This window comes from Schistocerca americana, chromosome 4, assembly GCF_021461395.2.
Source record: "Schistocerca americana isolate TAMUIC-IGC-003095 chromosome 4, iqSchAmer2.1, whole genome shotgun sequence".
NCBI lineage: Eukaryota > Metazoa > Arthropoda > Insecta > Orthoptera > Acrididae > Schistocerca > Schistocerca americana.
The window spans coordinates 139,933,125-139,949,212 of NC_060122.1; the positions used below are offsets into that span (position 1 = coordinate 139,933,125).

Here is a 16,088-nt window from a genome sequence, read left to right on the forward strand (position 1 = left end):
GGGTATTTATTTGTTACGAGACTCAAATTTTCTCTGAACTGTTCAGCAACTATATCATCGGAGTTTGGGGGTCAGTAGAAGGAGCCAATTATTAACTTAGTTCGGCTGTTAAGTATAACCTCCACCCATACCAATTCGCACGGACTATCTACTTCGACTTCACTACAAGATAAACCACTACTGACAGACACAAATACTCCACCACCAATTCTGCCTAATCTATCTTTCCTGAACACCGTCTGAGACTTCGTAAAAATTTCTGCAGAACTTATTTCAGGCTTTAGCCAGCTTTCTGTACCTATAACGATTTCAGCTTCTGTGCTTTCTATTAGCGCTTGAATCTCAGGGACTTTCCCAGCACAACTACAACAATTTACAACTACAATTCTGACCGTTCCTTGATCCAAGCACGTCCTGTATTTGCCATGCACCCTTTGAGATTGCAGCCCACCCTGTACTTTCCCGAGGCCTTCTAACCTAAAAAAACTGCCCAGTCCATGCCACAACAACAATGCACAATGGTAATTACACACCATGCACATTCCATGGTATCAGGAGTCTCCCCAAAGAATCTACAGCAACGTGACGCGACGCTGGATGGCTATCCTTTCCAGGAGAACAAAACGTGAAGAGAGACCAGAGTGTGAACAGCCATTCAGGATGAATGTTGCTCGACTTGAATAGTGCTCTTATGTAAAGATTGCAGTTCAACGTGGAAGAAATGCGTGACTGTTCTGCAAGGAGCTTGTGAAAGGAGTAGGAACTGTTGCTCTACCATGACCCTCATATATTAATCAAACTAGCAGGGTTGCAGCAGCTTGAATGAATGAGCAAGAACACAGCTGGAGGTTATGTATGTCAAATTCCACATTTTCTGAGTATGTACTGAAGGAAGGTTACAGATACAGTGCCCACACTGAAGTACTACATATAGCCAAAAAATAAAAAAAAAACTTAGTCCGTCACAAGCATTTGGAGTAAATATGCATATACCTCAAAACCTCCACCTGGTTCTCAAAGGCCAGTTACATCTAAACACATCCCTACTTTTAAGCTTAAAATCTTCCAGTTACTCAGTTACATATTCTCAGACCCCAGTCCCAATGATGACATTCCTATCCACAAATCTGGATCACAACAGAACTGTGTTATACATTACTTTGTTTTCCTCACAATCTTTAGTATGGTATGGGAGGATTATGTACCACACTTAATAAAATCCATATTGTAAATTGTAATTCAGTGTGTAATTTAAAATGCTTGAGGCATAACAAGAGTGATGAGCACACTATTTGAAATTTCATACCTAATGCCATGACCAAAGATTCTGTGTGTGCTGAAAGTATCTTTGTTTATAATGTTTGCTTTTCTACACACTGGTGTCACAGCCTAACACATACAGTCACGAAACTCAGTGCTGTGAAAGTTGTCTCTGTCAGACAGTTGAAGACACAATAATGACCCTAACGGCAAGAAAGCCATTCAGTACTTATCAACATACACGTCATAAAATTAATGTCTCTTTGTTTTACTACTTAATTTACTAAATCTTTATTGTATTTTTGCACCTCAAATGTTTGTAGAATCTCAAGAGATCTGAGTGAATGTAATAAATGACACAAACTACAATTTCTTCATGAGGAAATGCTCTCAAAATTGCATATGGTTGCAATTTATCCCACTGAAGATGAGAGAATTTGTAAGAAGCATGTCTTTCTGTTGCTGAGTGTTCTTAAAGTTGGCTGAGTGTTCTTAAAGTTGGCACTTTCTTTGACATGTAACAATTTTGCACGAAGTCTGAAGATTTGCACTACACTTGACTTGCTAATTGATGAATATTTGTTTGATATAATTACTTCTTTGGAAGACAACGAATATGTAAAAATTCTGAAATTTGTGACTCTGATGCAGCAACAATTGCGGAATTGGTTTCCTTTGAGAGAGGACAAAATTTTCTCTTCTGTCATTTTATTACCACACCTGTATGATATTATTCTCTTCAGTGAGGGTTGTGGTGGCTTATCTTGTACTGCATTCAATAGCAGTTTCGTATTTTATGCATCCATAACCTGATTTGTTTTGAAGTGTAATGCACAAAACTTCATGTTATTGGGTAGATATATGTTCTCTTCCAGCAATTCATCATGTCTTCTGCTATTTATTATCTAGTTCTTGTTATTAAAAAGAAATGTTATCCTTCAGTAAATGTCTGTATGTCACAAGAAAACTGTAGCTAAACATTCCTGTATTTGCTGTTTCATATCTCCTGTGGTCCTTAGGAAACTTGTGTAATGATAAATTTGTGTCTTCTTTTTGTTACTGTTACAATTTATTGCACTACATACACTCCCTCTCGTACAAACCATGTTACAAATCAACGAAAATGAGACTATTCACTTTCATTGGATATTACAGTTAACCATGTAGCTTAATGACCACTTGGTGCACTGCTGTCATAGCATATTACAAAAATGGACAGAAGAGTCATGACTGTACTAGACTGTGCTAGTGTCACTTGTGGGCACTAGTAAATTATTTACCAACAATGGGCCAAAAAGTCAAAAACTGGTTCAAAATCAACAAATATAAGGGATCAATATAATAGAGGGAAACATTCCATGTGGGAAAAATATATCTAAAAACAAAGATGATGTGACTTACCAAACGAAAGCGCTGGCAGGTCGATAGACACACAAACAAACACAAACATACACACAAAATTCAAGCTTTCGCAACAAACTGCTGCCTCATCAGGAAAGAGGGAAGGAGAGGGAAAGATGAAAGGATGTGGGTTTTAAGGGAGAGGGTAAGGAGTTATTCCAATCCCGGGAGCGGAAAGACATACCTTAGGGGGAAAAAAGGACGGGTATACACTCGCACACACACACACACACACACACACACACACACATATCCATCCACACATATACAGACACATATTTTAAATATGTCTGCTTGTGTCTGTATATGTGTGGATGGATACGTGTGTGTGTGCGCGCGAGTGTATACCCGTCCTTTTTTCCCCCTAAGGTATGTCTTTCCGCTCCCGGGATTGGAATGACTCCTTACCCTCTCCCTTAAAACCCACATCCTTTCGTCTTTCCCTCTCCTTCCCTCTTTCCTGATGAGGCAACAGTTTGTTGCGAAAGCTTGAATTTTGTGTGTATGTTTGCGTTTGTTTGTGTGTCTACCGACCTGCCAGCACTTTCGTTTGGTAAGTCACATCATCTTTGTTTTTAAATATAAGGGATCAGAAATACAAAAATAATGTCATGTGAAAGTAATGCCTACAAAATTTAAAAACCTACATAATCAAACCAAATGCTTTGGATAAGGAAACCAAATTAGCAAGTGCAAGAAAATAGAAGTGGCTTTTCAATTAACAGAAAACCCGTATAATAAGAAATCTGTTTCCCTAAATGTAAGCCTCTGGCACTACAACACTGTCTTTAGACCAGAATGTCTTTATGCTGTAGAATGCCTTTCGTTAAATACAGCCAAACAATTGGGTGAAGTAGAAAAGAAAGAAAGGAAAAGAATCAGGAAAATCTTGGAACAAACATATGACAATGGGAAATGGAAATTAAGAAGTAATAATGAAACTGTGGAAAGTTCGGGATGGAATATCAACAGTACTCTAAAAAAGATATATTGCTGCTCACAGTAAAGATTACAAGTTGAGCTGCAGACAGGCACGATGAAAAAACTGTTACACATTTGAGCTTTCTGCCAAAGATGTCTTCAGAAAGAAAAACACACACACATTCACCCAAGCAAGCATACCTCAAGCACACATTTTCGAATGGCATCAGCAATCTGGAACTTTGAAGGAGGAGGGATGGCAGTGCATGGGGTGGTGGCCATAGGGGGAGGGCAGGGGATCAGTGCTACCTGGCGGAGCATGCAGGGGCTAGACGGTAGCATGGTGGCAGGATGAAGGTACCAGCTACATTGTTGGGATGCTTTGTGCTTTGATGGAAAGAGGGAGAGGGAATGGGGGGTTGGGGTGGGAGGAGGGAGTGGAAAATGCCAATGGTTGCATTGGCAGAGAGTGGTGCACAAGGACAGTGAGGAGACTTGAATTGAAAAGAGGTGATTGGACAGAGGGGGCAGTAACTATTGGGTGGAGGGTGTGGGGACCATAGATTGAGGTTGGGATGGTTTCAAGAGCGGAGAATGTGTTGTAAGGATAACTCCTATCTGCACAGTTCAGAAAAGCTGGTGGTGGATGGGAGGGGTCCTGATGGCCCAGGTTGTGAAGCAACACAAAGCAAGTTATGCTCAGCTGCATATTGTGCCACAGAATGGTTTATTTTGCTCTAGGCCATAGCTTGGCAGTGATCATTCATCCTTGTGGACAGTTGGTTGGTAGTCATACTAATATAAAAAGTGGCATGATGACTGTAGCAGAGCTAGTATATAACATGGCTGCTTTCACAAGTGGTCTGGCATCTGATAGAGCAGGATAAGCCTGTGACAGGGTTGGAACAGGAAGTGCTAGATGGGTGGATCAGGCAAGACTTGCCCCTAGGTCTTTCACAGGGATAAGATGCCTGTGGGAAAGGGTTGGGATTAGGCATGGCATGGGGATGGACTAGGATGTTGTAGAGATTGGGTGGGCAATGGAACGCAATGTTAGGAGGGGCAGGAAGAATCTTTGGTAGGATATCCCTCATTTCAGGACACAATGATAGATCATCAAAGCCCTGACAAAGGATGTAATCCAGTTGTTCCAATCAGAAATGATACTGGGTGACAAAGGGGGCAATCCTTTGCTGATTCTTGGTGGTGGTTGGATGATTGGGTGAAACTGGGGATATGGCATGAGAAATCTGTGTGCAGACTAGCCCTGGGGAATAGTGCCTGTCTGTGAAGGCCATTGTGTGTCACAAAGGCCTCACAGACTGGCACTATTCTCCAGAGCTAGTCCATACACAGATTTCCCTTCAGTTTACTGGGCGAGGAAATTCTCGTCAGTGCAGAAACGTTGTCCCCAGGAGACAAGTCTGCATGGGAAGGATTTTTTGGTTTGGAAGTCATGGCAGCTGTGGTCAAGAGCACAGTGGACCACCCTGAACACAACATCCTAGATTTCAGTGTCTGCTTCACAGCACAGGTCATCTTGGTCCTCCCTTCCACCACAGGCTTTTCAGAAGTGTGCAGATGCGAGTTATCCTTATAACACATTATCCATTCCCAAAATCATCCCAGCCTCAACCTATAGTCTTTTCCCCTTCTCTGCTCTCCTCCATTTCTGTCCCCCCCCCCCCTTCCCCACTTCCTACTACAGCCTCCAAACGCTACACCAGGCAGCCTTGTCCAGCTACCATCAAGTCCCTGTGCACTCTGCCAGGCAGCACTGACTTTTGCCCCACATCCCTCCCCTTCCCCACCCCATTCCAGATTGCTGCTTCTGTTCAATGTGAAACAGGTGCATTCTAGCCAGAGTGGATGGAGATAGTGATCAAATGTGCACAAGGTGTGCATGCTTATGTGAACATGTGTGTATTTTCCTAACTGAAGAAGGCTTTGGCTGAAAGCTCAAATGTGTAACAGCCTTTTCGTCATGTCTGTCTGCAGCTCAACGTGTCATCTTTATGGTGAAAAGCAATATATCCTTTTCATACTGTTGAACTAATAAATATGAAAAGTACAGATTCCTAATCACCATATAGTGGAGATGTTGAGTCATGGACAGGCACATCAAAAAGACTACTGAACAAGTAAGCTTTAAGTCACAAGGCATTCTTCTGAAATAAACAACATATACATTCATGTAAACCCAGTTTACACATACATGACTGCTGTCTCTTATTTCTGGGGCAGCCAGAGACAGCAGTCATGTGTGTGGGAACTGTGTTTGCGTGAATGTGTGTGCATGCATGTTGTCTATTTAAGAAGGAGGTCTTCTGGCCGAAAGCTTATGTATTTAGTAGTCTTTTTGTTGTGCCTATCAGCAACTCAACATCTCTGCTATATGGGTTAGTAGCAATCTATCCTTTTCCTATAACGTAATTATTCCAACATGGACTTTCCATTGTTTGAACTAATAATTAAGCTTGTGAAAGAATAGAACCAATATTAGGCACAATGAGGAAAAGAAGAGTTGTATTCTATGGACACCTAAAAAGGATAGATAAAAAATGATTAACAAAAACAGTTTTTAACTTTTTTAACAAAGAGGTAGAGGGGCTGGCCAGTACTTACCTCAGCTCAGTACAGCCGATAGATACACATAAAACACATAAAACAGAACCGAAAATTTACGTTCCTAGCTTTCGGAACAAATGTTCCTTCATCGGGGAGGGGAAGGAAAGGGAAGAAGGGAAAGGAGATTCAGTTACTCACAACCCAGGTTATGAAGCAACAGGGAAAGGAAAATACGGAGGGTAGCAAGGATGGAGGCATGGTTGTCAGAGGGAAGTGTGCAGATGAAGGAACATTTGTTCCGAAAGCTAGGAACGTAAATTTTCGGTTCCGTTTTATGTGTTTTATGTGTATCTATCGGCTGTACTGAGCTGAGGTAAGTACTGGCCAGCCCCTCTATCTCTTTGTTAGTATTTTTAACTTTTTTGACAGAAATGCAAAAACATCAATGGTGTGAATCAAAGAAGTTAAAGCAGACTTGAGGGAAATGGGAATAATGGTGAAAGAAATAGGAGAAAAGTTCAGGGCCAAAGTAAAATGTTTCAAGGGCTTTCAGGATGGGGAAAAAAGATTGACAGGCACATGGGGGGACACAAATCAGAAAGAAAAAAAAAAAACACTGGAATGAAAGGAGAAAAGAAAGAAGACGTAAGTTATATCATACGGTTCTCATTGGGTCAAACCAATAGTAAAAGTAATAGAGATAATAAGAATAGTAACAGTAATAACAATAAAAATAATAAGCAGAAACAGTTTCCAGACACTGGTCAAATCTGTTTCATACACAAGCCTCTCCATTTTCCTCTACCCTCCCTCTACTGCTCTGCCACTATCCTCTTCCAGTCCTATCCCTTTTCTCCAAATACTCTCTTCCATTACTTTTATCCAACTATCCTTTGGTACTCCTCATGGGGTTTCACCTTGGAGCCTCAATCCATGCACATTCCTTGGTATCGTATAACATGTCTGTACCACTTACACTTCACGAGTCCGTCCTCTCGTATAAGGAAACTTCCTTTGCCTTCTCCTTGAGCTCTTCAATTTTTATTTTGTTCATTAATATTACTCCCACTTGTGTTTCTACAAAATTTAGGTTCATGTGCCTGTATCTTACTTAGGTCCCTCATTTACAAGAACATTAAGGCCTTATGTTCAGCCTGACCTGAAAAATCAACCACAAGTTTAGATAAAAAGACCTGTATCTTCTACAAGCTACTATACCTTTTCACGAGAACCTTGACATGACTGCAACAGCTGCAACAAATCTGGCAGGATGGGAACAAGTGCTCCTGCTTGGAAGCCCCCAATAGCACCAAGTGCTTCACACAGCAGCACACGGTGGAGATCTGCAATTCAAAACAATGGCAACTGAAACGTGCTGTTGTGGCACAAAATGTAGTATTGGCTACCACTATCTCGATCTCATGGATCCCTACCCTTTCTCAGTTTATTAATTCTCACTTTGTAAAAGAACAAACGTATTACAGAATCAAATAATTGCTGTGCAGAACCTTATGAGCTGGTACACTATTCTGGTAGGAGTTATGACTTCATAAATTATGAAGTTTCTTGAATGTTTCTTTTATTATTTTCAAAGTTTTGCTGAAGAGATGGAATGGCATAATTTACCAAGCACACAGAGGCAAAGCAGTAAGTTCATCACCCAGCAGTTCTATCATTTCAAATGTTCTTTTAAAAGATGAAGTCATTCAGTAATTAAACAAGCAGTTGTACAATAAAAATGGTTCATTAAGTCAACATTGCTTTTTCTCTGTTTTTCCATGTAATCCCAACTAATTTCTATACACTTTTGCCATCTTCTTATGAGTCTCTCAGTAAAAATTTTGTACCTCAATCTCAAAGCAAGTTTTGTACTTTTTTCTTTGCAGTTTTGTTGACAATGAACTTGATGTCACGCAAAGCTTCTTTCACTGGATGAAACAGATAAAAGTGTAAAGGGGTAAGTCATGGCTGAAATAAGGATAGCGTAGGATCTCCCAAACTATCTTGTCAATTGTTTCCAGTGACAGTTGTGCTTTACAAAGTCAACTGTTATGCAGAAAATAGCACAGTCATTGTTGTAATGCAGAAACAGAGCAACTTATCTGATTCCCAAATGGGCATGGCCATTGGCTTTCAGGCTAAGTGAAGAAGCATTAGTGAAATGACTAAGTTTGTAAACTGTTCTTGTGCCATTGTGGTTAAAGTATACTGTGCATGGCAAAATAGCGCTATCCAAAACCGTTAAAGAGGCAGTCGAGATGCTCCACGGGTCACAGACGACAGGAGTGAATGATGGCTGCAAAGATGAACCAAAGGGCTACCAACAGTCTCCCTCCAATGGCCATTCAGCAAATGTTGTTGTGTATGGGCCTCCACAGCACGCTCCTGGTTCATGCACAAATGCTGACTGCTTTCACGGGCAATGAAGGCTGCAATTTGCATGCCAATACTGCAACTGGACATTGCTGAATGGCGACAAGTGGCCTTTCCAGAGTAATCGTGTTTTATCTCCACCAGACAGATGGCCGTTGGTGTGTATGGCATGAACTGCCTGAAAGAAAACACCCTTCAACAATCATCTACCAGCAGAACAACGCAATGTATCACAAAGATCACAGTGTACGAGGGTGGTTCAAAGAGCACCAGGATGAGTTTACCTTATTCCCCAGGCCACCAAACTCTCCAAATTTAAAACCAATTAAGAATCTATGAGACTGCCTCGATTGGGCTGTATGTGCCAATGATCCTCCACCGAGAAACGTGGCACAGCCTGCCACGACACTGCCTCCAGCATGGCTCCGCATCTGTACCTTCCAGAACCTCACTGACACTCTTTGTGCATGTTTGCAGTGGTCCATGCTGCAAAAGGTGGTCACTTTAATGTGACTGGACTGCGTAATTGTTATTAACCCTTCCAGCCAGCAGTTTCCAAGTGTGTATCTAGCCTCCTGGTGGTAGTTTACATTGTTGTTGTTGTTGTGGTCTTCAGTCCTGAGACTGGTTTGATGCAGCTCTCCATGTTACTCTATCCTGTGCAAGCTTTTTCATCTCCCAGTACTTACTGCAACCTACATCCTTCTGAATCTGCTTAATGTATTCATCTCTTGGTCTCCCTCTACGATTTTTACCCTCCACGCTGCCCTCCAATGCTAAATTTGTGATCCCTTGATGCCTCAAAACATGTCCTACCAACCGGTCCCTTCTTTTAGTCAAGTTGTGCCACAAACTCCTCTTCTCCCCAATTCTATTCAATACCATTATTATTCTAGTCAATACCATTACCAGATAGTAAAGGAAAAGATCATTTTATTTAAATTGCTTTAATGCAGGAACTATTTGCACATAATTAATGAAATTTTAGCATAGGAATAGAACATATTACATTAAAGACAAATGATCACTTAAAACAAACTTTCAGTGTAGTATACTTTGAAGCTGTCTTCAAAACAAAGTTCTACACTGCAGTTTCTTTCTATGCGCTTCTGTACAAGACACAGTCTGGAATTTATATGTGCATCTTCTTTTCACTTTTCAGTGGCGTGATAAACAATCAGTACACTGTGCACTGAAATATTTAGTAGTCTTCTAAATATTTTCATTTTTTCTGTTATACATTTATTTATGTCCACTAAGAGGACAGTTCATAGTTTCTGATTTCTTCCAACTAACCACTTCCCAGCAAAGATCTTAATGGTACATTTGCACAGATATTCCCACTTTTAGCTGATAAAGTAGTTTTGCCCATTACCAACAGATGGGAGATCAATATAGTTTTATTTGCAAGAATTCATCTAGTAAGTATGTGGCCAGGTTGCAGCCATGCAAACACTCTCCACCAGGTAATACATACTCGGATTCTCACCAATGAAGAGTTAATAGATATTTATCTCCCACTGTGTCTGTCAATTGGGCGTAATGAACATGAATTTCTTTTAATTCTGAGAGATTATTTTTCCATGTTCACACTCAAAAAAAACCATGTCCTCAGAAAGGAAATAATGTGCAAATGCCACAAACAATCTGTCAAGTCTACAATTTGTATTTACATCCAACCGGAAATCATAAAATATCTTTATGGTAGTGTTGCCACTTAAACTCTAATGCTGATAGTTGTCTGAACAATATGGTGCTTGTGAAAAAGAGAATTCCTTCCACAACTTCTAATAGTTGCATACTATTGTATTTTTCAGCGACAGATTATACAATAAGCAGCCACTTGCACATCTATTTCAGAAACACTACAACTGATTAGATCACAGAAATTCCAAAATCTTTCAGGTGGACTATTCAACAACACATATTTAGAGAGTAGCAGGAAAGGAGAAAGAATTACATCAGCAACTACAGATTATCTGGCAGAAATTCTACTGAACTTAATTCTACACTGCAGTCCAAGCTGTTCCATAACCAATTCCTAATCTCAAATTCATATTTGAAGTGTTACTTACCTTGAGCAACAAGTTGTGCACCTAGTAACTGAACAAAACGTGGAACCAAATCTGAACAGTGCCGGCAAAGAGAGACAGCGCAACGAAGACACGTGGACAGTTGCCTGCTGCAGTCTTCAGTGGGAGCGACAACTAGGAACAACAGCTCGACAGTGTCCACAGTACGATACACATCATGGGCAACATCTTCTCGTGAGCTGAAACATTAAAAATCTGTTAATGCCGTACTTCCTTTTTGGTCAGTGGTGTGATTGTGCGCTGTATGGCAACACTTATTTCAAAATACTCACACATAACACTAATTATTTTCCATGACTTTAAGACACTGAGTTAAGAAATGTGACATATTAACTGGTGCTGTTTACCACAGACATTTAAAAAAGTAAACACATTATCCGTGTTAGCTCAGGTAATTGTCATTCATTAACATAGTCAAAACAAAATGGAAGGAGACTTGAAGGAGTGCAAACAGAGTTTTTGTGATGCTGTGGAGTTTAAAGGCAACAAAAACTCCCAAACAAATAAATCTGGAACTGAATAAAAACCCCCATGTACATCACTGAAGAGATGGAAAATTGGCATTTAAAATGATCTAGGCATGTGAAACGATTAAGGGATGAGCAATGCTGAAAGAAATACTGTGGTGGCAAACTTCATACAGGAGAAAAAGATTAAGACCCTGTGCAGAATGGAGGAGGATATGCAATGAAGAAGTTTGGAAGATTTATACACGGTTCGAGAGGCTTGGATACAAGGCTGGGTGAAATGACCTAAAGAGCCGTAGACTACTCACAAAAATAAAATACTAAAAACATAGTCATGCTATAAATCAGAACTGTCTTTGCTTTCATTTGACAGTATCTGAGCATAAGTTTTCATTTTCTACATTAATACTTGGCGGTACAAAAAATAGCCAAAAATGAAATTTAATGTTGGTGCCAAATTACATGGGAGCCATTTATTCTACAGCATGCTCGATACCCTTAATAACGATGAAGAAAACTAGTTATTGTCAGTATCATTGGATGAAATGTACCTTCTTGGATTTCAGAACAAGAATAAACTAACACAATACAAGTAAATCGGCTCTGTGTAATAGCTAGTATTATACCACTTGCAAAGGCATTCACCATAGTAATGAGTAGTTGAGTATGAACAAGGCTACCATAATTTATGGACTATAAGACTCACTTTTTTCTTCAACAAACTGCCTCCAAAATTCATGTGCATTTTATACTTGAAATTAATGTAAAAAGTACAGTGTTTAATTTAAAATTCCCGCCAGTCTTAAAAATGGCCATATATTCGATGCCGCAGGAAACCTATCTCTATCTGGTAACATTTGATTCAATTGGCAACTGCAGTGCACTGATACAACGAACATGAGTTGTGGTGATTCACAAGCTTGCTAACACTGTCTCCCTCGCATCCTGCCATCACAAATCTAGAATACTGCCTAGCCTATGATGTGTCATTGAAGTATATGGTGGCAGTGAACATGAACTGAAAGTGATTTGTGTTATCGGTAACAGTACAATATTTTTGTTAGAAGCTAGTTCCGTGATGGAAAATAAATACAAGGTATTCATATGATGTGGTCCATAAATTTAAACTAATACATATGCGTAAGATCATGGGGAAAAAAAACATCAGTGTTTAGGCCCTCCATCAACAGGAAAAAAAAAAAACATTTGCAATTGGCGGAATAGTAAAGAAGAACTGGAAAAAATGAGAAAGACTAGATGTCCAAATAGAGGACTGAATGCAAAACGGTCAAAACTAGAAGATAACATACTGAAATGGATTCAAGGACATCGTCAAAATGGCATGGAAATTAATACAAAAATTATTCAAATACATGCCTGTAAGCTAGTGCTACAGTAGAACTTAACAGACTTTAAAGGTGGAGTTGATTGGTGCTACAGGTTTATGAAATGTCATGGGCTTAACATGCGAACCAAACCCAAAGTATCTCAGAAAATGCCACAAGAGAATGAAGAGAAAATATTATCTTTCCATCACTTTATTATTCAACACTGAAAGAAAACCATTGTGGAACTAAACCAAATAGCTAATGTGGACAGAACTCCTGTGACATTTGATGTGTCGAGTGACGGAACTGTTGCCATGGAAGGTGCTAAAACTGTAACTATAAAAACAAGTGGACGTGAAAAAGTGTACAACACCTTTATCCTTCCATGTTGTGTTGACAGAATTAAACTTAATCCAATGATCATTTTCAAGCACAAAACAATGCAAAAACCTTCTGAAATACCACCAGGTATTGTTTTTCATATGCATGACAACATTTGGATGGATGAGGCTGGTATGATTTATGGATTAACAGAGTGTGGCATGAAGAGTTCTCTTCTTGTGCTAGATCAGTTTAGTAGCCATTTGAAAATTTTTGTGAAAGGGAAATTGAGACAGGGAAATACAGAACTTGCTGTTATTCTGGGAGGACTTACTTCACAATTGCAACCTCTTGATGTCTTGATACCTAAACTACTTAAAGTGTACATGAGAGACGAATGGGAAAAAAGGATGATGGATGAAACCCAACATGAATTCACGCCAGAGGAATGTTTAAACTGACCTACAATCAAACACGTGTGTCAGTGGATAAAACAGTAGTGGTCTCGAGTGAGAGAAGACATTATTGTTAAATTTTTCAAGAAGTGCAGCATAAGTAACACTCTTGATGGCAATGTAGACGATACTATATATGAAGAGGACAACAATGTTGACAAAGAGGAAGAAGAAGAAGAAGAAGAAAAGGAAGAAGAAGGAAGTTGACAATTTTCAGGAACTTCAAAGGTCAGTTTGGTTTTGTAAGCCAAGATATTTTTTTATTTATTTTTTTTATTTTTAGTCTGGCTTTGCAGTTAATAACAAAAATAGTAAAAATGTCACTTTTAAAAAAGTTGCTTAAAAGTTAAGGTGCCTCTTATAGTCCGTAGCTTCTTGCAGCCCGTAAAATATGGTAATAAATGCCTCAAAACAGCAAACCTAACCTGATGTGTAAACAGCTCAGTGCATCTGTCAAGGAACTCCAACACAGTTTTATGTGGATAAGCATGGTTCGAAACAATATTTGGTGATTCCTTTGCTTCTTTTACCTTTATTTTTCAACTTATTTAATATGCTGCACTGTACAACACATAAAAGCAACAGACTGACGAGATTACAATTGTCATTAATATATTCTGAATCCTGAAAATGGCAGAGCATATACATTTTGTGCCACTTATTATCCCAGCCAAAGGCTTTCAACTTCAATGAAAGTCTACAATGTATGAGGTAAGCAACAAATATCTCATTTTCCACTACATCCTTCCAAGCAGGCAAATGAAAAAAAAGAACTGTATCTTAAGAAAACATTTTCAGCAAGTGATTTATTACAGGGCCATTAAAAATCTTGAGGTACTGCATGAACAATGTGGCTGGAAATACAGTATGATTTTTTGATTTGCTCTTGTGAGCAAAATATCCTATATAGAAAATTTAATTTGCCAGAGAAGACTATTACATTTACATTGGTGAAGTCATATGTGGATTCTATTTTTTTATTTGCTCTTGTGAGCAAAATATCCTATATACAAAACTTAATTTGCCAGAGAAGACTATTACATTTACATTGGCGAAGTCATATGCAGATTCTAGTATGGTACCTCATGTCACTGTAACAAAAGAGTAGATTTTCAAGGAAGCAATTATGGTGCAAACGAACCAGTAACACACGACATCAGTCATCACCTGCACAGCCTTGGCAGCTACTGTTGGATTTGCTGAATAGCTGCTACGCTCGCAAAGTGACATCAGAGGTGAATCTGAAAAATCAATGATTCTGACTCAGTGACCTTTCATTTGATCAAAAACATTCAAATAAACAACTTGGTCTTGCAGTAACTAAAGAACATGTGAACTCCTAATATGGATTACAACTAATGAAACAATTAAAATGTTTTATACAGTCAACTATTTTTGTGACAACTTTATATGAATTTGAAGTTAGCGCAACTAGTTAGGTTCATATCACAAATGTTTAACATGTCTTACAGATACAGCTGTTAAATGAATGCTGAAAGCAAATGCTTTTGTTTTGTTAAATGTTGATACGCTGATCAACAGCATAATTAGCAAAGTAGGAATAGCAACTCAGTTCAGAAGGGACGATGGATTAAGGCATCTGTGGTCTTGCTCAAAGTACAACTCTGGCACCAGCACTGCTAATTCTATCCTTCAAATTTCCAACAGCGTCCAACCACAGTGGTTATCGCACAGTGTCTGCCCTAGTCCTTTGTGGTATTTGCATTGCTTGTGTGTATTCCGCATAGTTCCCAGGTGAGGGGATCTCATCTGTGTGCTTCATCTGTTGGTGGCTATTAAGTGCTGCCAGCTACATATTGCATCTTCTCTAAGGTCTGGTGTGCTTCAACCAGAGTCTTGGATACAATTCAGAATCTCAATTTCAACTATCATTTGGAGAATTACGTTACTCTCCTTAACAGGTCAGGCAAGAACTATACACAGGAACAATTATTCAAGTGACAAAGTATGGGTGTTGCGCTCATGTGAGTGTTGCAGGTTAGATGCACTCTTCCCTAAGACCAATTACTAATTACAGACCAAAGCGCAAGAAGTAAGTAGATCAGCAGGATTATGTACAGAATGGAAACTGTCATCCTTTTAGGGCCCAAAGAGAAAGAGTTAATATGGTTTAAGTTAAGGTGCAGAAACATTTATGGTAACATCCTGGAAGTAGTCTTACTTATTAAGAACAATAATGTTCACACAATACAAGGAACTAAAAGCTGGCTGAAACCAGAAGTGAAATTATAAGTTCCCATTGGAATGTGTATCACATGGATAGACTGGATGCTAATGGTGGTGGCTTATATATTGTCTTAAAGAATTGAAGTACATCTAGTGAGGTTATCAGAGATTCTGAATGTGAAATAAATTTATGAAGGTAAGTGTCAATGGTGAGTAAAACATAGTAACTGGATTCCTTTACAAATCATTTGCCTCAGCATTAATTTCCTAATCATGGTGTGGAAGTTGCAGATATAGACTGAAAAATTTTTATAATTAGAACACATGTCAGATTTACCTTCAGCAGCACATATTGACAGAGCAATGTTGATTTTTCAGTATCCTTGAGAAACTTATGGTGAAACTTCAGTAGCTTTCATAATTCTCACTACATAATTATTAAGAGGATGACTGAATACAATCTTTGCCAGACTGGATCAAGCCTTGTTGCTTTCTGAAATCTCCACTGAGCTGCCACACTCTAGAGCTTGATGCAGCAGAGAAATGTGTGGCCATAAAACTTTGATGTTTCCTTAAAGATTGACTCATGTGCACATCTGGATATTTAGTAGGTCTAGTCTGAGCCAAGTTGCCATAGCCTGATAACAAAGATGATGATATTGAGTGGTTGCAACCAACTTCTACCACTGTTACTGTTGTGACAGTGCCACGACA

General features: G+C 39.1%; 1 protein-coding gene across 1 annotated transcript in view; it reads right to left on the bottom strand.

The window, feature by feature from the left end:
* LOC124613032 (integrator complex subunit 7) overlaps positions 1 to 16,088 on the bottom strand; it is a 157,348-nt gene that overhangs the window by 69,863 nt on the left and 71,397 nt on the right. The window contains 3 exon segments of the mRNA XM_047141600.1: positions 7,369 to 7,493; positions 10,599 to 10,795; positions 14,329 to 14,428. Of these exon segments, the coding sequence (XP_046997556.1) occupies positions 7,369 to 7,493; positions 10,599 to 10,795; positions 14,329 to 14,428 (422 nt within the window).